Source organism: Misgurnus anguillicaudatus, chromosome 7, assembly GCF_027580225.2.
Source record: "Misgurnus anguillicaudatus chromosome 7, ASM2758022v2, whole genome shotgun sequence".
Taxonomy (NCBI): Eukaryota; Metazoa; Chordata; class Actinopteri; order Cypriniformes; family Cobitidae; genus Misgurnus; species Misgurnus anguillicaudatus.
In genome coordinates, this window is record NC_073343.2 from 1,399,455 (window position 1) to 1,423,894 (window position 24,440).

The 24,440-nt window shown below is 39.6% G+C and overlaps 1 protein-coding gene across 2 annotated transcripts; it reads left to right on the forward strand.

The window, feature by feature from the left end:
- Positions 1 to 1,337: 1,337 nt before the first annotated feature.
- LOC129417021 (protein ELYS) lies at positions 1,338 to 23,831 on the forward strand. Of its 2 annotated transcripts, none has more exons than XM_073869215.1 (36): positions 1,338 to 1,586; positions 3,141 to 3,266; positions 3,721 to 3,974; positions 10,320 to 10,500; positions 10,596 to 10,803; positions 10,902 to 11,018; positions 11,112 to 11,196; positions 11,299 to 11,449; positions 11,534 to 11,666; positions 11,794 to 11,975; positions 12,063 to 12,124; positions 12,206 to 12,334; positions 12,444 to 12,534; positions 12,648 to 12,737; positions 12,903 to 13,043; positions 13,130 to 13,234; positions 13,317 to 13,413; positions 13,829 to 13,952; positions 14,036 to 14,092; positions 14,213 to 14,359; positions 15,504 to 15,694; positions 15,806 to 15,950; positions 16,059 to 16,190; positions 16,280 to 16,425; positions 16,514 to 16,666; positions 17,361 to 17,468; positions 17,561 to 17,717; positions 17,823 to 18,038; positions 18,138 to 19,053; positions 20,140 to 20,239; positions 20,326 to 20,435; positions 20,526 to 20,788; positions 20,904 to 22,800; positions 22,886 to 22,989; positions 23,092 to 23,159; positions 23,356 to 23,831. In XM_073869215.1, the coding sequence occupies exons 2-36, from the start codon at positions 3,146 to 3,148 to the stop codon at positions 23,552 to 23,554; spliced, it is 7,380 nt and encodes a 2,459-aa protein (XP_073725316.1). In that variant the 5' UTR covers positions 1,338 to 1,586; positions 3,141 to 3,145; the 3' UTR covers positions 23,555 to 23,831. The 2 variants fall into 2 exon arrangements, with proteins under 2 accessions (XP_073725316.1, XP_073725315.1); XM_073869214.1 differs by having other exon boundaries at positions 3,145 to 3,266.
- Positions 23,832 to 24,440: the final 609 nt, after the last annotated feature.

The window sequence follows — 24,440 nt, forward strand, 5'->3', positions numbered from 1 at the left end:
AAAGCTGCCCCCTATAAAAAGGTCCTAATAATGAATTTTTAAGGAAATGTATTCAATATTCTCACATCCTCAGACAACCATATAGAGCGTGTAAAGAGTGTCTGAATATTTGACAGTTCTTTGATACATAATTTGCTCTTAGCTGTGCAGGTGCTAATTGAACAGAATCATTATTCAGCGATTGACACCCACTCTCACCACCCCCTTTTCTGAGTCACAGCTCTGTAGTGAATTTCTGCTGGCCTGTTCTTTGTCTTTACCCACCTCTTCATCAGCTCTCTCTCTTCACCTCCCTTTACATTTCACATTTCTTTTTCATGGTGCTGTACCCGTACCATCTCAAGCGCTCTCTCGACACATTAACCACTGCTGACAGCTTCTCAGGGGGCTTTCTGACTCACTGGCTTTGTGTGCTGTCTTAATGCATTTACCTTTTAAATACATAAACACATGGCTAGATCCTCCATTAAGGCTTAATATAAATACTGTGGTGGTGAGTACGAATGCATCCTTTACAGGATAAAAATGTGTTAATTGGAGAAATAGATCAAACAAGGCAGAACAAGAGTATTTATTGTAAATGTAAAGTAAATGTAAATGAGTATCTATCCATTTTCCTTACTATATAAAGTGAAAAAAATAATAATTGTATTTTTAAAAACCTGAAGGTTATTTATAAGTAAATGCATTAATATACAAAATTTGAATTTTGAATTTTAAAATCAAGCTCATTCTTGTTAGGGTTGCAAACCGTTGCATTATTAAATATGATTTGATAGAATTTATAAATACTATTGTACTGATTATGAAACTATGCCAAAATATTAGTGCAATTTTTAATGGTTGCTTTTACAACTGCAACAAATCATAACCTATTGTTAGCTAACCATGTTATAGGGTAGTAGACTGACAGCTAGTGGTCAAAAAAATGTAGTTGTTTACTAGACCTATGTTAGGTTTTTTTTTGTTTGTTTGTTTTTTGAAGTAGAACAAAATATATTTTATAAACAAAACCTTTATTAAACATGAGACACGAGTTAGTAAATTATATGAGTTGTAAAAATGCTTACATGCTGCACAAAACTGTAACTTATTTGGTTATGGTTATATGAACCCACAATAACAAAAGCAAATGTTATCATTTGATAACTAACAATTATGATTCAACACGGGCAAACTGCTATCTTTCAATATACGAATTTAATAACAAAGACGCAGTCTTTGATCAAACACAGGATATTAAACCCTCTTTAATTTCCTCACTTGTGGTCGACACAAACCAAATCTCGCGATAGTTTGAGCTACGCGGGATTTGGAAGGAGTAGATGAATGCGCAGTCGTGTTTCTGCAGCGCTGTGGAAATGGCGCCTGCGTTTGAGTAGTAGTAGTAGTAGTAGTCGGCAGTTAAGACCTGTAACTTACTAGGAATTAAAGTTTTCTCTTCAGTCTTTCTCACAAGTTTAGTTATTTAGACCCTAAGAGGTTATTCACACGAACTGAACCCGGATTATGACCGGGAAAGAGTCGCCACGCGAGTCGTATTTGAACTATATCCAATTTTCTTGAGGGCCGTCATCAGCTCCCAGGTAAAGGATGTTGCCTGTTGAGATTTGCAAATATACAGGTCATAAAAGAACGTCCTAGGACACTAGTCTAGTCACATGTAGTTGTTTTATACCTCGGGACTTTTTGTCAGTCATCCGAGAGGCCTTGCTGGTGTTTAAAGCCATTTCAGTCTCATGCGGTGACCGTTAGCTTGCGCGGCTAGGCTAATCTGAGGGACTCATGGTAACAACATGCGTGGGCAAAACTCACTCAAAACATTGTAGTTATTAGACGTTTAACAACACATTTTGTGACAGAACACGTTGGTGTTGTAAATTAATCTGTCGTATGTAACTTATTGTTATACGTCGTTTGTGTTTGTATGGGTATGTTTGTTGACAAACGGTTACATTTGGCAGCTAACGTTAGCGTTGCTGATAGAAACAGAAACCTTTTAGAAAGGCTGATCACTCAGTTAACGTGTGCTTTATGTTAACTTTTCTAGTGACAACACCACTGTATAGGACTTTTGTTTAGCTTTTGTGGCCTGTGAATGTGTAGATGTATAGCTTAGGAGCAGTTTGTCAGCTGCAATCTGAATGTTTTTAAACGCACTGTTTACCAATAATTTAAAATGACACATTACACTTGATGGATATGCATAACTGTAAATTTGTCAAATGCAAAACTGTCAATTAACAAATGTTTTCCCTGTAAGTTATGCCAGGCCGCCCATGAGGCAATGCGTGTTATGAAATTTACCTCAAGTTTGAATTTTTAGGAGCACGTGCACTTACATACACAATACATGATAGGGGATAAACTAAGGGAACATGTGTACAACGTGTCATTTCAATGTTTTGTCTAGTTTAACATATCAAATAAATAAACACGAGCCTCACATGTGTGACAGTCAATCTGGCGTTGTTTTTGCAATCCGTTTATTGTTTAGCGGACATTTGTGCAAATAAACACTTTAATTTGACAACAGCACTCTGTTTTTCCTTAAACGTTTTTAAAACATTGAGATTGTGTAAGTCTGTAAGTGCCTGCTTTTCCAGGTCGCTGTTTGTCCACGTGAATCTCGCGCATGGGCGGGACGTACGGTTGCGCGGGCACATGGTTGAGTCCTATAGGCTGCATGTATTGCGTCGGATGACTAGTAGTGAATGCTTTTTTCCCATGGCATTCAGATTTCACTCAAATCATTATTTGTTTTATCAGAAATAAAATAATTCATTACTATTGGAAATGGGCTTTTTTTAATTTAATAAGCTATTTAGTCATAATTGATTTTAAATGTGTGGCTTTTGACTTGAAATTAATAACAACATTTGTAATGTTTTATCTGACTTAATACCCATATATACAAAGGAACAGTGTTCAAATACAAAATAAGAGTTTGTATGTTTGGCACTGTGCAAATGTGAAGCAACTGTCCATTAGTAAGTCCAAATGTGCTGCCAGTTGCTGTTTTTGTCCATAGTCTTTATACTAGGATACAGCATGTTGTATTTGTTATGCTTTGTCTATATGCTATATAGTTTATTATTCAAGAAATGCTAATAGATTTTTAACATAATTTCTCTCATCACTAAGCATGCGTGACCTGGCAGCCCAAGTCACCAGCAGCTTGCTGAGTTTCCCAGAAGTGACGATAGACGCTCTGGGAGAGGATGAAGTTACGCTTGACTCCGTACTGCATGGAAGATTTACTGTTGGTGAGTGTTGCTTACATGCTTTACCCTGATTGTATGTTTTAATGACTAAACTATGAATATGTTTGTTTGTAGGCATGTGCCATTTACCGGTTTCAAGGTATACAGAGGTTTTAAACAGTCAAACCACTAACATTTTCTGTAATAGGGTTTGCAATGTATGAGCTGGGTTTACACATGTAGTTAGTCATGTAATTTACATTTAATATATGTTTAATAAAATTATAAAAAATATATCCCGTCCAGTAAACTTTTTTTGTTTGTAGACGTCTGAAAATAACACATTTTAGTGTTGCAATGGCAATACCTTGAAGCCGTGGTATTTTTGCTTAAGGTTATCATACCGCAAAAATCTCATACCAGCCCATGCCTAGTTGTTTGAATTAATGTAATGACAAATGGTGTTTTTTTGAATAATGTCAAACGTCTTTAAGTTTCTCTCAATTGATGCCATCAGGAAAGAGTGGACTGGCCTGGCTTGCTTGTGGGCCCCAGTTGGAGGTGGTCCATGCAGTTACTGGCGAGCGTTTCTCTGCTTACCGCTTCAGCGGGGTGTCCGAGCACCCGCCCACGGTGTTGGCCATGCGGGATTTCTGTTGGCTAAAGCGAACAGGGCTTCTCGTGGGTCTTGAGGAAGGTGAAGGCAGTATGTTGTGCCTTTATGATCTTGGCATCTCCCGTGTTGTCAAGGCTGTGGTCATACCTGGCAAGGTAAGTGTGAACAGCTTTATTGTGTTTTATGGATGAGTTTCATGGAATGCTGTATCTTCTTGCCTTGATGTTTAAAATGCAGAGACTAGGGCTGTCGCGCAATTAATAGCACACAAAATAAAAGTTTGTTTTTGTGTTTTTTTGTGTACTGTATGTAGTAATTATGCATGTGTATATAACACACACATACAAGTGTTTCTTAAATATATACATAAATGTTTGTGTATTTATGTATACATAATAATTACAGTATACACGCATATATTAAGCAAACACAAACAGGGTCCAAAATTAACTGTCTGGCTCACCTGCCACGGGGACTGGTAGATGAAAAAATCCACCAGCCAAGCATATTTTTTACCGGCCAGAATAATAAACAGCCTTTTTTTGTCACACGTACTAGGGCTGCACGATTAATCGTTTTTAAACCGAAATCGCGATGTGAATGGATGAGATTTTCGAATCGCAAGAGCTGCGATTATTTCGATTCAAAACTATCAAATATAACAATCATCTAGTACGCAGTTTTTGACAGTTCGCTTCATGCGCATTTTACGTTTGATGCAGTTTAAACCAATAGAGTGCATTAACACTGAGGTGCTGACTACACGTCAGATAACACCATTTGGAAAACATGAGCGCAAGCAGCAGTTCAACTCCTCAACAAAGTGTACGGCCATATGATTTCCGCGATGCGGAAAACACGGACAGAATCGCGAAATGCAAACAAATGGAATTAACTGCACAACGCGGAATGTCATGAAGTTGGCAGATTTTGGATTCAGTCATTTTAAAAACCCATTATAACTCATTAACCGGCAAATGAAAGGACAGAAATGCGCGAAAACATTTCCCTTTTGTGTAATGTTGGACTTAAAGAAAGGTGTATATACGTCCGTTTCTCGTCATGCATCGCAAACAATGACAAGCGCCTCATCAGACTATAAGCAGGTTTCATTAAAGCCCGGAACACCGCAGACGAAAGAGGTACATTATACTTTCTTGCACGCGCACATCCGCACCGCTTTGAATATTTACAGTCACGAGGGTTCATGAAGCGCGCACACAGAGAGCACTCAGCACACGCGTGATCACTAAACTTAAGTTTTCTTTCTTGTCTAAGTGAACATAAACAGCTGGATGTTTATCAGTATATTGAAGCAGAGCAGTTTTAAAGCTGTCTTGTGTCTTAAAGTGACAGTAACCTGGTGCTTTCTGTGTCAGAAATGTTTATTACACACCAAAAATTAAAATAAGTCCTTACTCTTAACTGAACAAGCTTCTGCAGCTCCACATTTAAAATCCTACAGTGAGGACTGTGCAGTGTTTTATTTGTATTTTTTGCTTATGTTAAATCATAGATTCTAATAACTAATATATTTACATGTATTACAGATGCCTGAAAAGTAAAACAAGATGAGTATAGTATTATGATTAAAAGAAAAAACTAAACATTTGCTTGTCAGAAGCATTGTTGTAGTGACAGCCAAAATACGTTGGCCTGGCCCTATATGTTATTTTAAATAAAACTTTCAATAAATTTTTGTTAAATTGTATTTTAATGTTTTTAAATTTTGAAAAAAGTTTGTCTGCAGAAGAGCAAAGTCCTGCAGACAACTTGGTACAATGTTTAAGAGGTTTTAAATAAACAGGAGCACAGCATCTTTCTTTGGTGCTATTAAAACCACCACAACAAACCTGGATGTAGCTCTTTTATTATATACTAATGAATCGCACTTCGAATCGCAATTTTGATCAGAAAAATCGCAATTAGATTTTTTTCTCCGAACCGTGCAGCCCTAAGTCATGTACAATAATGTAGAATATTAAAACAAAACATCTATCAAACACAAATAACACATATCAATTTTCAGTACATATCAATCATCAGTACAAATTTTTCTTCTAACCAAAGTGAAATATCTATACATCATATTCTGAATCTGAAATATTAACTGAAGTCACAGATAAGAAAATACCACTTGACTTTGTGGGCATAGCACAGGCTTATTCAATTAGTTTTACCACAGGCCAAATTTTGCCAATACAAAGCCAATAGGGCCTAAACACAATGTTTAATCTGCTATTGTTGTTGTTGTTTTGATGCTGTTGTTTTTTTAACAAACAAAAAGACTGGATTTCCATGTAAACCAACTTTTCCTGCTCATCCCCACACCAGATATACTCACCATTTAAAAGTAGTGATGCACCGATTTATCGGCCGACTTTTGATGAATTTGAAACCATCGGCAATAGCACGAGAAAGGCCGATACCAATTAGGGGTGGCACGGTTCATGAAAAAAACCCGAACCGTTCGGTTCGCTTGTCTCGGTTCGGAGCGCGTGTGTGCCGTACGGTTCAACGGTTCATGGCATGCTCAATGTAGCCTCGTGCCCTGTATGTGACCCCAGATAGCGTGTTTCCCTTTCGCAAATAGCGCGAAAGAAGAGGTGACTGCTGTGGAGAGTGAGTGCTGCCGGTCATGTTACGTGTAGAAATGGCAAGAGGTAGAGAAATGGAAGTCTGCCCGGAGTTGGAGGATGTACCCAGCGTCGTATAAGTTTGGTGTGTGGAAACATTTTTTATTTCATGTTACCTATGATGACAGCGGAAATAAAACAATAGATAGAACTGCAGGCTATGGGTTGAATGTGTTCAAAACAGCCACACGCGACGACAGCCTTCTCTCCGCCCATTTGTCTAATCTGAGGTAGTGAACACTGTTTTGCGTCTTTTCGTTTTCAGCGCTATTTTTAGCCTTTCATTGATAGGACGAAAGCGGCTGGTTTCCGCGTAGTTTCATTTTGCTACCGCGTGAGGGTTGCGCGATCTTATTTCATAAACTGCCCCTTAAAGCAATTAGGACAGAAGTAGTCAAAAGTGAACAAAAGAGACGGATTTAAATATTACAGGTGTAAACGTTATGTTTCTCTCTCGTCCACATATACTCTCTGCGGTAAAAAAGCAGCCTCTCAGTGATAAATCTTAAAGCTACATTGAAGTTGGGATTTTGAAAAATGCAAGTTATCTTTGTGTGCTAAAAAGGCACATAAGTTCATGTAGATGGCAATACACATTCTCTTTTTTGCCAAATAAATGAAAAGCATGTTGAAATCATCAATGTCTTCGCTCTTGCTGTATCAAAATCTCACCTGGCTTTCCTCAGGGATGGTCCCAATAATGTGCTTAAAGTCAAATTCAGTTTGTGCATGATTACATGATATAACTTTTTTAATACTGTGTCCTAAATTATGGATAATTAATACATTAATAAGATAATACATTTCTGGAGTGTTAAAAATTAAAAGAAAAAATAACAACAAGAACCGTACTGAACCGAGAACCGTGGCCATAGAACCGTGATACGAACCGAACCGAGGGTTTTGTGAACCGTGTCACCCCTAATACCAATTGTTTATTAATTAACTACATAAAGAAATCCATTATATGTAAAAAATGAGTTAATGTTGTTAATAAAATAAATGCTGAATAGCAAAAACCACCTTTGAAGGTTGTCATGCTGTCTTATTATATTTGTTTTAGCTTAATTTGTGCCTCTCTAATTATGTTGGTTAGCTGAATGTTAATTAGATCAAATCCATGTTCAGTAAAAATAATTTGATGCAGAAATAAACTAGCTAGACCAACTGTATAGTATTGTATACAAGTGTTTAATATCGGTATCGGCCAGAAGTTGTCTGTTTAAATCGGTATTGGCCCAAAAAAATCATATCGGTGCATCCCTATTTAAAAGTGGTTTAGTGGGTCACAAAACTCACAGTTTGGATCATCCAGTTACAGATTGGATAATTTTTTCGATCAGAAAAACAGGGGTTACTGTCGCTTTAAGAGCGATTGTGCACAGAGTCACTCTCTTCACTGCCCGTACAATATATGTCACTTTAAAGCTTGCTGCGAGAGATTTAATTTTCTTACGTGAGGATAGTAATGACTGACAGGATGAAGTTGGAGGATTTGCCCAACAAATCCATGACAAATCATGACGGATTGCTTCCTGTACTGCATCTTTTCGCGCGAAAGTGAAAGTAAAATTCGAGGGCACGCTCAAACGTAATTTAAATACCCAATGCGTGAATTTCATACACCAATATTACACATCCAAATCTGTGAAAGAATGCATAAGCATTTTAATATATTTTTTCTCCCTATAAGTCAAGATAGCCCGACGGGCAGGACGGGGATGCATTTTGATAGCTAATATGCAGCAGATAGCTGCAGACCGCAAGTTACCTGCAGTACTAGCTAGCAACAGACCGTCTTTAGTGCGAGACTTGGAGCGTAGAGACGTTCTGTGGCTAGCTCACTTCGTCCCCCGATTAGTTACTGGCAAACACATTATATTGCATTAATATTTTGGTATGAAAATCACCCGCCAGTGTGGCGGGTAGCCTTTTGAATTTAGTCGCCAAACGGAAAATCTACCCGCATTTGGCGCTTGGCGGGTGTTAATTTCGGTCCCGGAACACAAACTTTTATTATTTGTTATTTTGTTTTTCATTGCATAGTACCCCACGGTTTGGTTTGGTTTGTTTTGGTTTGGGTCAGGTCAGCTCACCTCACTTTGGCTTGGTTAGCTTTCCCATCGAGTTTAGTCAGAGGCGTCATGCCCATTCAAACTGAGGGGGCACATACCCCCTTGGTTTTTTTGAGCCAATGGATATTGCATCCAACCTCAAAATCAAATAAGCATCCATTAATCTGTTATTTGACTGTTAATCTGTTTAATATGCACAATATTATACATTCTGTGCTGCATCCTTGTCACTTTTTGGAGTTTTTCGCCGTTTTGATAGTGTTTTGATCATGTAACATTACTTTTATTCCGGCGGCAGCTGGTGCTGCAGTCAGCGCAGTCGCAGACGTCATCAGCGTCTGGGCGCGCTCACAAGCTCTTTGCTGTTGCTGGCTTGCTGCTGCATTTGGCTATCTGAGGAATTAAAACGTGTTAGAAATGCTCACAACATTTCCAAATCCCAGTGCGGTAATGTGCAGTTAACCTCCTCTGTGTAGAAAATGTATGGTTTTAAATGTGACCGTCTCAACGTTATATTAGTAGAGATTCATCTTCTTGGCACAACGCCAAAGTTCACCAGAGTTCACGCTGGCGCGGAATCTCACATGCTCACATATAAGGTTAAATTTAATGCAAAAATCCGTTCCGCTAATAATTTTATCTAAACACATTTTTTTAAAATCATTATTGAACATTAAAATCAATCACGTGGCTATAGCTTATGTCATTTTCGTTGTTTATATTCTTTATGGATTTAAAATTACATTAATTTTATATGATGCAGTTGTTGTGCAAAATGCATAATGACACAATTAAACAAGCCATTAAAACATGCCGTTTCAGATGTAAATATGATGCAAATGTGTCATTATTCCGATTGAATAGTATTTGATATGAAAGTTAGTCATCACTTTTATTTTGGAGGTTTTTGCATGAAAGCAGGGGTTTTCAGATTGTTAGAAATGTAAGTGCCATGGAAAAGACTGAAAGCTCTATAATATTTCGTTTGATGTTTGTGTATGCACAAATTTCTGTGAGCTGCTGACACTGTGCCCCCTTAAAAAAATTGGTGCATGACGCCCCTGAGTTTAGTAACAATTCGGAGTGGGAGGGATTAGGGCTGGGCAGTATGACGGTATATTCCGTTACCGCGGAATAAAATGTCAAATGCAAATGTCAAATGCGAATAAGTGGGCGTGGCCAACTCTGCACTCCCGCATGTTAGACTGAGTGTGACGGAGAAACATGTAAAATAATTTACTCATAAAAAATGAACGAGTTATTTGTGTAATTTTTATAAGTGCCAGTGAATCCACCGCAGGTCTCTCTCTCTCTCTCTCTCTCTCTCTCTCTCTCTCTCTCTCTCTCTCTCTCTCTCTCTCATCGCTAAAAGGGAGTTTAGGAACTTACAGCAAAGCACAGATGATAACAGGTTTACTCGAGACGGAGCAAGCTTGCATGAGGGTAAAGCTAATCTTTTACATTATAGCAATGACACTGGTAGTGACAATTCTCTCAGACCAATAAGTGATTTACAGTGTTTTCGCGTCACATTTTGGTATCAGCTTTGGTTGCTTGGAACCCCGACCAAGGTGGTATTAAAGAAAGTATCTGGTACTACCTACTGCACCCAGTGGAAAAGCTCCCAAAAGTAAGCTGACCCAAACCGTGGGGTACTATGCAATGGAAAAGCGCCATTAGTGCCTTTAACCAAGAACCAGTGCTTAACTATTCCACACCGGTTGTTGCATAGAGACTACTGTGGATGATAAGGTGACCAAAAAGCTCACCATCTTCTTGTTTTATACAGATAACAGCCATTGAGCCCCTGGTTAGCTATGGAGGGGCCAGTGCCAGCACACAGCATCTGCATCAGAGTCTACGTTGGTTCTTTGGAGTTGCTGCTGTGGTAACAGACGTCGGTCACGTTTTGCTGGTTGACCTCTGTCTGGATGACCTGTCTTGCAGCCAGAGTGAACTGGAAGCCTCAGGTGAGATTGTGACAGATGGTGGGTTTTTTTTGCCTTAAAATAATCCAAAGGCTTTATATTAATCTCAAATTACTTTTGTGTGTGCTTTGACACAGATTTGGAAGTGGTCAATAAATCTCCCTCTGAGATCCCACGCTTTAGAGAGGGTGCGATTCAGCAGGGCAGACACCTGTGCCTGCAGCTCAGCAGCCCCACAGATACAGGGGCAACAGCGCTGCAGTATATACAGCGGACCAACCAGCTTGCTGTAGGCTTTGCTGATGGCTACCTGCAGCTCTGGAACATGAAGACCCTCAAAAAAGAGTTAGTGAAACTTCAGAGTACTTTTAAAACCAGAAAAGCGTAAGTTTCTTTCATTGTACTTTAATGTAAACATGAACCTGTTCTCTTTTGCTCTCCAGATATCACTCACGGCTAGAGGGTGGCAGAGTGCCCGTCTACGCGTTCACGTTCCAGGAACCAGAGAATGATCCCCGAAACTGCTGCTATTTGTGGGCCGTGCAGTCAGCACAGGATCAGTAAGTTTGCTGTCTCTATGACCAAGGACACAACCATCCCATTCGATTTTTAGTGTGTACATTGTACCTTATGATTTGAAATTGTTGTTTCAGTGAGGGGGATGTGGTTAGCCTTCATTTATTACAGCTGGCCTTTGGAGAGAGGAAGTGTTTGGCTTCAGGGAAAATTATCTATGAGGTAAAATAAATAGACTAAGCAGTTCTGTAATATCCATTTTAAATATACATACTTATGATATACAATGTTGTCGCTGATGATGATTCAAACTTTGATGCTCAGGGTCTAGAGTATTGTGATGAGCGATATAGTCAGGACCTGAATGGCACGGCGTTCCCACTCAGGGCTCAAGCTACTAATACTCGTTTGATCGGCTGCCAGACTATAGAGAAGTTTCGTCACCATCCTGATCGCGATGACAGCATGAATGAAGGTTTGTTCACGTGGCTAGCCTTATTGTTTACGTGCAGTGTGCTTGATGTCAGGTCAACTTTACAAGTTTTTGTTTTTTCTTCAGCGGCATCTCCGGATACAAGCGTATCAATTTTTAGCTGGCAAGTCAAGTCTTACGGACAAGGCCAGCCATCTACCTTCATTGGTGTTTTTGATATTAACAGATGGTACCATGCTCAGATGCCAGACTCACTAAGGTAAGAGGACATGTGACCAAAGCTTCAAAACAGTAATAAACTTCCATAAGGCCTACATGTTTGTGCATATGTAAATTGTGCTCTGTATGTTATGATTTCTGATGTTTTTCTCTTGTTTCTTGCTCAGAACGGGTGAATCTTTGAGAAATTGTCCTTATCTGGCAGTGTGGTCTCTTGACTCTGTGGTAGAGATGACTGCTTCCTGTCCTCTGATGGACCTTATTGTTCATGAACGCAGTCTAAGTAGGGGCCTGCCTTACACCTGCCCCCCACCAGAGCAGTTCTTTAATCCCACAACCTACAACTTCGGCAAGACACAGATTCATTTTTTATTATAATTTATGGAATGTGTACTGGCTTTATAAATGTCTAATAACACTTGTTGTTTTTTTCTAGATGGAAGTTGTTTGCTTAATACTGGAATTGTGCACTTTACTTGCTCTGGTCATCAAAAAGAGGTTCGTTTTCATCCACTGTTTTATATTGTATGCCTAATTCTATTTATTCTTGTGCATTAAAATCATACTCTCCACTCTCAGACTCTGAGCTACTTGAAGAAGCTGGCTCCAAGTTTGGGCGACAGCATTACGAATGGATACTCGCGCTGCCTTATGTCTGGTCTCCTGTCCTCTCGTCTTGCTGATGTCCAGCCCTCTAGCCTCTCACAGGTCACACACACCTTTCATTCGATATTACCTTGTGTAGGATTAGTCAGGAGGACTAACTTGAGAGACAGTAGAGATGTTATGAAACTAATACTTTTTTTTGTATTTACAGGAAGAGCAACTTGATGCCATCTTATGCACCGCTGTCGAGACGAGCTCCTTGGGATTCATCACTGGCTGTATTAAACAGTGGACCACTGAGGGTAAAAATTATGCTTTAGTACTTTGTTTTAGTATATTTAGAATATAGTATTTTTCTTTAATGCCAATAAATGACCTATACTTATAACTTTCTTTGCCGCATTTGTGCACACAGAGCAAGCGGGGGCAGCCGTGAATTTGCGCTATATACTGGAGTGGGCCTGGAACAAGGTTGTGCGCACCAAAGAAGAGCTGGATGAAATATGTAAGCAATCCTTCACAATCTGAATTCTGTTTGTTACGTGTTAGAGCTTGTTTACACCTGGTATTAAGATGCATTTTGGTCGATCGGATCACAACTTAATACCAGGTATAAACAGCCCCTTATTGTCAATTTAAAAGCATTCTGATCATTTTGTTCTCTCTCCAGGTGCTCCACTCTTTGACAGCTTCACAAATTTCACAGATCCACAAACACTTCAGCTCCTACAGCACAGTCAACGCTTGCTGGCAAACCTCAGCACCATCTTCCATTGTTTGCTTAATGATGCACAGGAGCTCACACAGAAAGGTGTCAAAATATACAAATGTGATCTTGTTCTTTGTTGGTGTTTGTGTTGAACTTATTTTAATTGATTTGTTTATTATTGTTTGCAGGGTTGGTTGGACTTATGAACAAATGCATGGTGTCCAGTTTGATTAGTCAGTATGCTCAGGTGGTTCTGTGGTTCTGCCGTACCGGCCTCCTTCCAGAGGGCACTGGTATGATTGTTTGCAGAGTTTCACCAGTCTTTGACCACATTTGTCTATTGCATTTTATAAACGTACATATGCTTTTTCACAGATGATGATGTCCTGCAAATATCAAGGCCCTTTTACAGTCATTCTATTATAAAGAACTACTACGTTAGCCAAAGGGAAGAGCTGCAGAGACTTGCCAAGTAAGTTACTCAAAGTGCCATTGGGTGGTAAAGTGTTTAAACACGAGTGTGAGAAAGGTTTGGTTTAAATTGATGCAAACTAATATTATGTCAGAGTCCACTGCTTGTTGGTAAACATGCTGAGCAATGTTTTGTATATGTAAGAGCTTTCTCTTATATTTCAATGCAATTAATAAAATAAGCTCGCGCAACTTTCACATGCTCGCAAAATGAAACTAATGGAAGATGCGGAGAGCAGATGCTTTAGTTTTATCAATCAAAGCCTAAAGATAGTGCTGCACTGTGTGTTCACGAAAGATGTCAGAAACGATTATCACATTTGATAAATGGGCGGACCATCACTTTTACCTTATAGTTTCTTGTCAGTTCTGTCTAATATAAAGCCACAAAATAATACAGTTTTTCTTTACAATAGGGATAAGTGGTGTGCGGACTGCCTTTTGATTGACGGTCTGGTAACGCAGTGTGGGGAGCGTCTTGTTGAACTCTGGAGAAGGGATGAAGGTGGAACTGGACAGTATCCTCCCCCGACACTTCATGTAAGTGAAGACTTTTAGATGTGCATAAAAGAAAAGACTTTGTCTCCGCTGTACTTATTTTTTGTTTATTTATTTGCTTACAGGCATTACTTGATATATATCTTCTGGAAAACGTTGAGGAGTCTGCCAAACATGCTATTGCATCCTTTTTGAGCTTTTGAAACTCTGCTGCATCTATGTACTCCTATTGTATAAAATGTGTAAATATTGTGTGTTCTGCCATCAGTCATTTAAGATTATTCCTTGACTCAGCTTCGTAGGTTATTTATTTGCTACTGGATGTGATGTACTCATTTCCCAATAAAAGTGGTGCGTCAGTGGAGTCTTTTCCCACCGCATTTGGTATTCCCATTGGTTTAGTCAAACTGGTACAAGGCCTGTGGTTGCTGGACCATCATGATCATGAGGTAAGCATTGCTTTAACTTGGCTTTTATCTGCTGTCCATTTATTTGTCCACCAGCCTTTTTTTTTTTAAGTTGCCCACCAGCATTTCTCCTGATTTTCACAAGTTTTACAAAGTGCCTTTTTAGGAATTTTTTCTTCTGTAAATATAAAAACATACAATATATTTGAAATTAAAAAACAGACCTTCTGAACAGAACAAAATTTCTCTTTTTATAACCTCTCAAATATGGGTAGGTTTCTTTAAAAAAACTAACTTTAAACAAAAAGCTGAAGTAATAGCATTTTTCTAAATGAGCAAAGATCAAAAGATACATGGAGTTTACAATGTTGTAGAATTAGCTGATGCTTCAGTTAGTTGGGTAAGAGCGCCATCTAGTGGATAATAGGAATTAAAGAATACTGTTAAAACTCGTCATAGAAGCGTAATTGGCAGGGAAATGTTTTCTTTTAACTCTTTCCCCGCCATTGACGAGTTAACTTGTCAATTAAGAGAAAACGCTTCCCTGGCAATGACGAGTTTTTCTGGCAATCCATGTTTCCACTATTATCCACCAGATGGTGCTCTTACCCAACTTATAAAACCCAGAAGCAACCACTTTCACCAAACACTTCAAACTCAATGTGTGTTTTGATCCTCGTTCTGAATCAGATCTCTATTAAAAGTCCATCACTAAAACACAATTATCTTAGCTTTTTGCTCAAAGTTTTGTATTTTTTTGAAGAAACCTACCCATATATGAGAGATGATAAAAAGAGAACAAATGAAGGTAGGATAAAACTTTTTTGTATGCAGAGGGTCTGTTCTTTCATTTTAAATGTTGTATGTTTATATATTTAAATAAGAACATTTTCTGGAAGACATTAAACTTTTGTGAAAATCATAAAAAATGCTGGCGCTGGCAACTTTTTTTAAAAAACACTGGCAGGGAAAGAGTTAATTGACAAGTTAACTTGTCAATGATGGGGGAGAGAGTTAATATGTAATTATTTCTAATGAACAGTTTTTTGTAGCACTTTTTTTAGCATGTTTTATAATTAACATGAATTCGTATGAAGATTTGAGATATGCATGTTGGTTGAAACTAACAATACTAGCAGTTTGTGTGTAATATGTTATGTTTAATGGACATATTCCCCCTTACCAGAGCTCTCTGGAGCTGCTCTTGCATCCAGCCACCAGTCACTCACTTTGGAGCTGGCAACATGAGCGTGTCCTGCAAGCTTTGATGTGTCAGCAGAAGCACACTCTTGCTCTACGCTACTTGCATGTGATGAAGCCTCCACTGTGCACTACCAGCCAAGCCAAGCTTTCCCTTTCAGTCCTGCTCCATAACAGGTAGAAATGCACCCTATCAATTGTATAGAGTGCCATGTTTTAATGTGTAAAGTGCTTTAGAAAAAGCTGATTTATAGTCTCTTACTTTGGTGGGGTTTTTTTGGTGCACAGGTGTATTGTGGAGGCATGGGCGTTGTTAAGGCAGCACTGTAATAAGTTAAACATGGAAGAGCTGATGAAGTTTCTCTTCGATACGTGCCAGGAGCTAGGTCTGATGAAAGAGCTACTGAATCTGCCACTTGGCATGGCAGAACAGGTGGGTTTAAAACACTTTGAGACAGTATAAGTGTCCATATTTTGTCAAAAATCTTGATTGTGCATTAACCATATCATCTTTTGAGCGTCTTTAATTTTACTTTGGCAGGAGTGTTTGGAACGATTCCTTCAAAACTCAGGAGGTTTCCAAAATCGAGAGCTGCTTATGGTCCACTACCTCCAGCAGGCCAATTATGTTCCTGCTCTTCAACTCAACCAGACCCTCAAAGTGAACCTTGCAGTATGTTTGGATCCACATTATAGTCTTAATTTATAGATTGAGGTGAAAAATGAGCCGTTCACAAATGTATTGTACATTTTTTGATTCAGGCCGATCGGGATCCTAAGATGAAGGAAAGGTCAAACACTAGGAACTCCATTTTAAACCAATATGGAAAAGTTCTTCCACGAGTTCAAAGGAAACTAGCCATCGAGCGAGCAAAACCATACCAACACCCTGCTACGATCCACAGAGAAGTTAACAATATTAATCAGGCACACACGCAAGTCTTGTGATCTAGTGTTGAACATATTTGACTTATTGCACATTCTTTTCTCACCCCTAGTTAAAAGACCTCAACCTCTGTCAACTGTAGCTAAACGTTCAGCTTCTGAAAATGTCATGACCCGAGCAGCTTTTATCAATAATGTTCTTTCAAAAATTGAAGAAGTTTGGGTTGGCAAGAACCCTACTCCAGAGTCATCGCCTTCCAAATGGTATGTCTTTTTTCGTCTACGATTTACAAATATACATTTTTGCTACCTAATTTTTATTTTATACTAAAGTGTTTACAAGGTTCCTATGTGTCCTTAAAATCCTTGAAAGTTTGTGAATCTTGGGGAAAAATTCAAGGCCCTGGGAAGTTTTTGAAAATATACATGCATAGATACAGGTCATTGAAAGTGCTTGAATCTATTTTATGCAAGTAGTTTCATATTCCCTGTGTAGTGTAGGATAATATCATAAAAATTCTAGACTTTCTAAGCACACATGCAAACTGGTCACTTTAAATGTTTATATCTTATGTACGCAAATGTGGATTCATACCAAAAATGCTTTTTGCATAGTTGTATTTGACAAATGAAAACTTCTCTGGTTACGTATGTAACTGTTGTTCCCTGAGAAGGCGTCTCCCTTGCCACACGTCCCTGTAATGCCGTCTTTGGCAATATTTCAGATAGCGATATACTTCCTGGCTGCCGCGTCACCCTGTCTATGTTGTTAAGCCTCACCATTGGTTGAATTTGATATCACAAATAACACAATGTAACCTTGCTCTCACTTGAAATGTGTCCCCAAATTTACTCCTTGAATTTGATGGTATTGCACCTGGAAAGTCCTTGAAAGGTCCTTGAATTTGAAGTAAACTAAGCTGTGGGAACCCTGTGTTTTATTTTATTTCCTCTGTAGCCCCAGAGAGTCAGAGATGCAAGTGCCAAGCCTGCATCCTCCCTCGCCAAATTTACCCGAGCCCTTTGTAGGAACACCTATTAACATGCTAACCAAAAGGATGTCCAGGTAGAAGACCTGTTTTTATATTAGCATTTTGCTACTCTTTTTGTAATTAAAATGTATATCCCAAAAGTAACTCACCATTGCCTTGTCACCAGGCTTTTGGATTTGGTCGTGCAGCCATCTTCCCAAACTTCTCCAGAGAGTTCTAATTTGCCGGGTACACCGTCAAGGTCCATAAACTCATGGGCTGGCCCAAAGAGCATCAGTAAAGCTCCAGAGCTCAATCTGTTGCAAACTCCACAAGTGGTTAAGGTGAGCGACCCCGTGGTTTTAAAACCCACAGACAAGTGAGCAGAAACAACTGTTGTGCCTTTGTAATCACCCATATTCATTAAAATCTTCTTGGTGTTTGTTTAGAGAGCTCGAGCATTGGCATCAGGCCCAGTTTACTCAGCCTTCACCCCACAGTCTATTCTGAGGACTAGCTTACGACCCACTCCTGTGGCCACGCCTTCGGCTTCCCCAGGCCGATCCATCTCTCCCACACTTCGCCACAAAGAAAGCCGCATTACTTTTATAGAGGATGCTGACTCTCCAGAGGCTCCCAAGGGATCTGTCCACTGGAACAATGGGGTAGGTCTGATTGTTCAGCGGCCCTTTAAAATATTTGTTTTTGTAGATAGACATTATGAAGATATTGAAAAAGAAATGTTGTCTTTGGCTTCTTTACAGATTGCCTTTAACAGGGAGATCAATACACCTAAGAGGTCGTCCCCACCTCCCAAAGCAAATATTGAAGTCTGGAGCGAACATTCAGATTTAGAAGAGGAAGACAAACATCTAAGGACACACACCCCCTTACTGGAAGAAGGAGAGAATCTTGATGTACAATCGGAGTGTGGATCTTCTGTACGAGGGATCCCAGCAGAGTTGTCCAAACAAGTGCTACCAACTCTTGTGTCTCGGCCAAGTCTCGGGCAAGAAGCAAGTTTTGTCTCTAATCAGTCTGATTCCACTCTCGAGTTTCATGATGCTCCTTTACCTGAGGATTTTATGGAAACACAGAAGAAACATAGAGCAGTTGACAGCTTTGATCATGAGGTGACTGTGAATCTTCCTTCTTCAGATAAAGATTTGTCCTTAGTAGAAATCCATGAAAGGGAGGAGTTGCCCTCTATTGCAACGCCTGAGAAAGAGCTGGAAAACTTGCCTAGAGGATTAAGCATATCCAACACAGAGGAATCTCAGAGTCTTGAACTTGAATTGCCTGTAAATGTTGAGAATAATCTTGAGAAGGAAGTGACTGAGGAGCATTCACAGATTGACATTCACGTTCAAGTTATAGAATCAGAGCATTTGCTTCAAGTTCACAAACCAAGTGACTCATTAGAGGGTTTGGCTGAGGTTTCAGTTCATTCTGACATTCAAGAACTAAGAGATGCGGAAGAATCTGTAGATGAATCCTCTATTGTTCTTGAAGCTGCCAATGTAAAGCCTGTGGAGGAATATGCAGCTCCTAGCACATCTGAAGAACCAGTAGGCAAAGAGGAAGAACCAGTGGCACAAGAAACAGATACTGTTTATACACCCACTATTGGTGAACCTAAGAACAGTGAGGAATGTGAGGAGGAATCTATGGAAACATCAGGTAAGAGACGTTCAAGAACCCATTTCCATTAAAGTTGCATTGTTTAAAGTTTAGAAGGATCTCTTGACAGAAATGCAATATAAAATACATAACAATATTATCAGTGGTGTATAAAGATCTTGCAAAATGAACTGTATTGTTTTTATCTTCATGCACCACGGATCCTCTTACATGGAAGTCACTTTCATGTTTCTATAGAAGCCTTAAATGCTTTACAGAGCTTGTTTCATCACTACGTTGTCTCAGAAGATATGTTTGTCCTGTGCCAATTACCGTAGCTTATCTATGCATTTTTAAAAGGGAGGGGGAGAGCTGTGTGGCCTAAGCCGTAGGTTGCAATTCACAATCTCATAACTAGATGCTGCTAAACATTTACACAGTGCACCTTTAATACACTGCTTTTTATAGTGAAACCAACCGTTGCCGAAATGTTGTTTAGTAATTAGGGATCGACCGATATGGATTTTTCAGTGCCGATGCCGATTCCGATTTTTGTTTCATCAGCCTTAGCCGATGACCGATACAGGCTGCCGATTTTCTTGAGCCGATATTTGGAGCCGATACTGCTTTTGCTCACTCAATTTACATCATAAAAATTATGTAAAAAAATGGCATGTTGTTAAAAAGAGATGTTATTAGTTTGGACAGTTCTTACATTCATTTTAGTCTAGGATTAGTCTAATCCCTGTCCGGGAAACCGCCCTATAGAGATGAGAAATAAAAACCAGCTTTGTTCAGCTATGATCAGCTGTTAGGCCGAGCTTTCAATGTTGTCATGGAAAGGTTAATTGTTTTTAGTCACATGACCTGCAATTGCTTGCGGGTTCCAGCACTCTGTCTGTAAATAATGGCAGAAAAAAAATCGGCGAACATGGCAGCCACGTATCGGCCGATGCCGATACACATAAAACTCGCAAATATCGGCCCGATATATCGGCTGGCCGATATATCGGTCTATCACTATTAGTAATGTATAGTATTAGTTCTATAGTTTTTATTAGTTCTATTATTTTATAGTGAATACCTATTTCAAATGTGTTTTAAGGGTTTTTGTATACCAATATGTAATTTATTGCTATATTCTAGATTTGGATGCCTTTGTGGAACAGCATTTATTTGGCCCAGACCTATCCCCACCCTTGACCCGGACCAGTATTAAAGAAACCCCAGAGGCATTAGTCCAAAGGTGCTTATCAGTCATGCTCCTCATTTATTAATACATTTCTGTGTTGCCTTTTTATAACATTTGTTTATGATGTGTACATTACACAGGGAACCAGTTTGTGACGTTGAGGAAGTTCAACCTGTTCCTGAGAACGTAGCAGATTTGAAAACACAGACATCTGTTACCTCATCAGAACCTGCAACCTCAGAGTCCAGATGTAAGTTCAATTCAGGCCTAAATATTTCCTGCTCTCTTTAAGCCTAAACAAGATATATTTACAAATTGTACTTTTAAATTCTTTCTATAGCTGTGGTGACCTTGAATGACAGTGATGAGCTCACTAGTGCCGAATCTGAGGATGAGTCAGAAGATGAAGGAGAGTCTGGTGATGAGAATGTCGAGGACTCCGGTAGTGAGGTTGAGATCATAGAAGAAGTCAAAGGCAACGGTAGGAGTAACCATCAGTCTAGTCCTGTCCTTTTCTTGGAGGAAGTCCCTCCACATGAGCAGTACCTTCAGGAACAAGCAGATGCTGTGCTATCATTGGTCACCCCTGAGGAACAGCTAAAAGTGAGGTTTTTTTTTATGTATTTAGGTATTTGCATAAGTCTTATCTATTTATTACATTTCGCCTGTGCACACAACTTTAGTGCCATGTTCTAGCATGTTCATTGTCTCTCTGCAGGTATTGGATAGTGGCATGCCTGTGGGGGATGGAGAAGTGGTAATGGTTGGCCTCGCCCCTGCAGATGTGGATGAGGAAGATGCCGTGTCTTATACTGAACTAAAACCATCCACCACTCTCCTCGTACCTGTAGAGCTGGCTGAGGAACCGCAGAGACACCTTACTTTACAGACCCTTAGCAGTGCCCCAGATGAAGCACCTCCAGAAGACTGTGGCAACTTTACTCTCGTGCTGGATCCCGATGTGGAGGAGATGCCTAACACTTTAGAGTTGGACTCCCATAATGATTTAATACCTTTACGTGAGCAAGGACAACCAAAGGATAATCAGCTTAACTCTGAGTTGGGCACCTCGGAACAAACAGTTGATGCTCCTGAAGACTTGGAACCAGAGATTGAGCCTGTTGAGGAACATAAAACAGTCGAAGAACCAGCTGATGTACACAGTGATCAAATGGTGGAACCAACATCCACATCAGAATCTTTTCTTCAAGAGACAAAAGAACTTAGCAATGGTGATGTGCTAGATTCTGGTCCATTTGAAATACTGGAAGAATCACACACCTCTGCATATGTCAAGGTATTGGAGTTGTCTCCACCAGAGAATGTCTTGATCTCAAATGAGCTCTTGGAAAATGGTAACGAGGTTGCTGCCTTGCATGCAAATGAAAATATAACTGGGTCCAGCCAAGTAGATAGTGCACCATCTTTGGAAGAAGAAGCTGAGAAGCGTTCCCCAATCAAAGAGTTAGCAAAGTCACCAGCAAGATCCAATTCTCCTGCAAGATCCAAAGTGGACAGATCTGCAAAAAGTAGCATGGAAGTTTCAGAGACTCTTAAAGAAATGACCCGCAGCCCATCACGAAGGGGAAGGAAAACCGTAACGTTCCCTGTTCTCAGTCTTGATGCAGAGGAAGAGCAAATGGATTCTGAAGTACCTTCTACACCAAGACGTGTTACAAGGAGTGGCAAGCAACTGCAGGACACTCCAGTTCCTGTTACACCCAGAAGCACCCGAAAAGCACATGTAGAACAGTTGGGTAATGACGTTGACCAAGATATGCCTTCTGCAAAAGTATCAAAACCTACAAGTTCAGCACAAAAGACCCCACAGAAAGCCACCCCTAGGAAAGGATCCCGAAGAACCAGAAGCACAGCTGTTGAAGAAGAGGAGCCTGTATCAACTGACCCCAGCAATGACCCACAACCACAGACCAGACAGAGTGCCAGAAAAGCACGCCAAACAATCGTTGAAGTTCCAGAGACGCAGCAAGTAGTTTTAGAGGAGAAGTCTTCCCAAGCTCGTAGTAGTCCTAGCAGGGTTACACGCAAGTCCACCAGAGGACTTGCATTGGAAAGTTTCCAAGAGGAACCTCCAGAAGACACCGTAACTGTAAATCGACCTCTTAAAACTCCTCCAAGAAGTCGGAAGAAGACCACAATCAGCACTACAGAAAAAGCAAACAATGCAACTTTTGTAATCGATGATGCAAAACTTCAAAGTGTTTCAAGGCGACTAACCAGAAGCCAGCACTGGAATCAAATCGATGGTTCTGAAAGAGAAAAGGACATGGTACGTCTTCAAGTGGAAACTGAATATCCTCAGGCCGATGCCCTTGCAGAACGACTCGATGAGCAAGTCCGCGAGGAGAGTGCCCCAGTTGTTACTGAAATAATACGTGCCAAGCGAAGAACGACTAAATCTGTGGTGCCTGCGTCAACACTGAATGAAACCCAGAATGTAGGTGTTGAAGAATCTAAATTAGCGGGATCAGATGAAATCCAGGAACCTGCCAACAAGTCAACGAGACGTACCCGAGGGAGGAAGGTGTCTGAACAAAATACTTCATCCGTTGCCGATTCAGGCACTTCCACTGCTGACCTGAGGAAAACAAGAGGTAGTTGCAGTCAATGTTTTATTGCCTCTGCTGTTATTATACAGTTTCCATTTGCTTTTATAATTTTTCTGCATTATCTTTATAGGAAGGAGAAAAGGTACTTCTGTACAAAATGAAACTGAAGTGGCAGAAACATTAGTGCCTCAAATGCAAAGCTCAGAAGATGCAGTAAATTCCCATCCTAAAGAGGTTAGTGCCATTTAAGTCCAATAAGGCACCATTTTATTTAAAGATAACTGATGGTGTATATAAAGAGCTGGATTAGACTATTTGTTTTCTTATTTGTCACAGGACAATGGCTCGGTAGATGATGCAGTGGAAACTGAAGCTGTCAAACCCAAAAAGAAGAGAACAACTAGGTGAACTGTCTGTTATATGTGGTTGTGGCTAGAAGGGATACAGCAATGGCGGAAATGTTGCTGTGTCTGAGTGCTGTTTTACACTAATCCTACCCCCAAAGCTGCATCCCATCTAGCCAAAACTGTTATATATAGTTTTGTTAAAACGTTAAACACCTCCTTGAGCGTTTTTGAATACGTTTGCTCTGTTTAACAGGACAAAGGCGGCCCCAGAACCTCCACCGCCTGTTGAGATCAGTTTCCTCTCTCCTTTGGCTAGTCCAGCCGAACCGAAGGCAAGAACCGAAAAGAGTACGGACGTGAAGGATACTCCCTTGCTGAAGATGAATCTACGACGTAAACGCATGATGGATGCCATTTTCCCTAAACCAGTGACACGGAGAAAGAAACTTTGATTGTGATTCATCCCCAAAAATGCATGGGATGTGCATTCCCTTTGTTTGTTTTTTTCTGCTCTTCCCTTTCCTAAGAACTCTGCAGCCTGCTATTTTCTAATTAAGATAATGTTTGGAATAACTAAACATCTAATTTGAGAAATTATTTTATTATAAAGTATGCTGTTTACTGAGGGACTTGAGCACCAAAAAGATGGCTTAGTTTTTAAATGTTTCTACTAATGCAAATGTAAATAGTCTTTTAGCAATGCTATAAATAAAATTTGATACTTGTGAACTATTTTGTTACTTGGTTTGTTTATAGAACGGATTGTGTAGGATATGTAAAGCCGGATCAAACAATTACAAGGTTTATGGGTTGCGCCACTTGGATGATGTGGTTCACCTTGCATTGGTTAAGTGTAACAAGATGGTCTATTTTAAACGGATGGACATTTTGCTGTACTTGGCACTTAGTCTCCTCTATCATGAGGTCTTAAGTTGAAGAACCCCAAGTTTGTTCATTGCAAATAATGTACATTTATTTTTGTTCAGATGCATATTTAAAAGAGCATTGTGAACTCTGTTGTAATGCATATTTGCTTTCAAATACAAATAATTTACATTTCTAAAGAGATTTTTTCCACTTCTTTACTGTATTGTTGTGACATCATCAGTATTTTCATTTATTTAATTGTTTTGATGCAAAATATGTTTTCTAAAGGGCAAGACTTGTAAACAAGATTACAGCATTTTTGTATTTAGTACATCAAGCTCACATCTTTTACCCCGAATTATAAACAGTGCCTCATTTAAAGGGACACTCCACTTTTTTTTGAAAATATGCTCATTTTCCAGCACCCCTAGGGTTAAACAATTGAGTTTTACAGTTTTGGAATCCATTCAG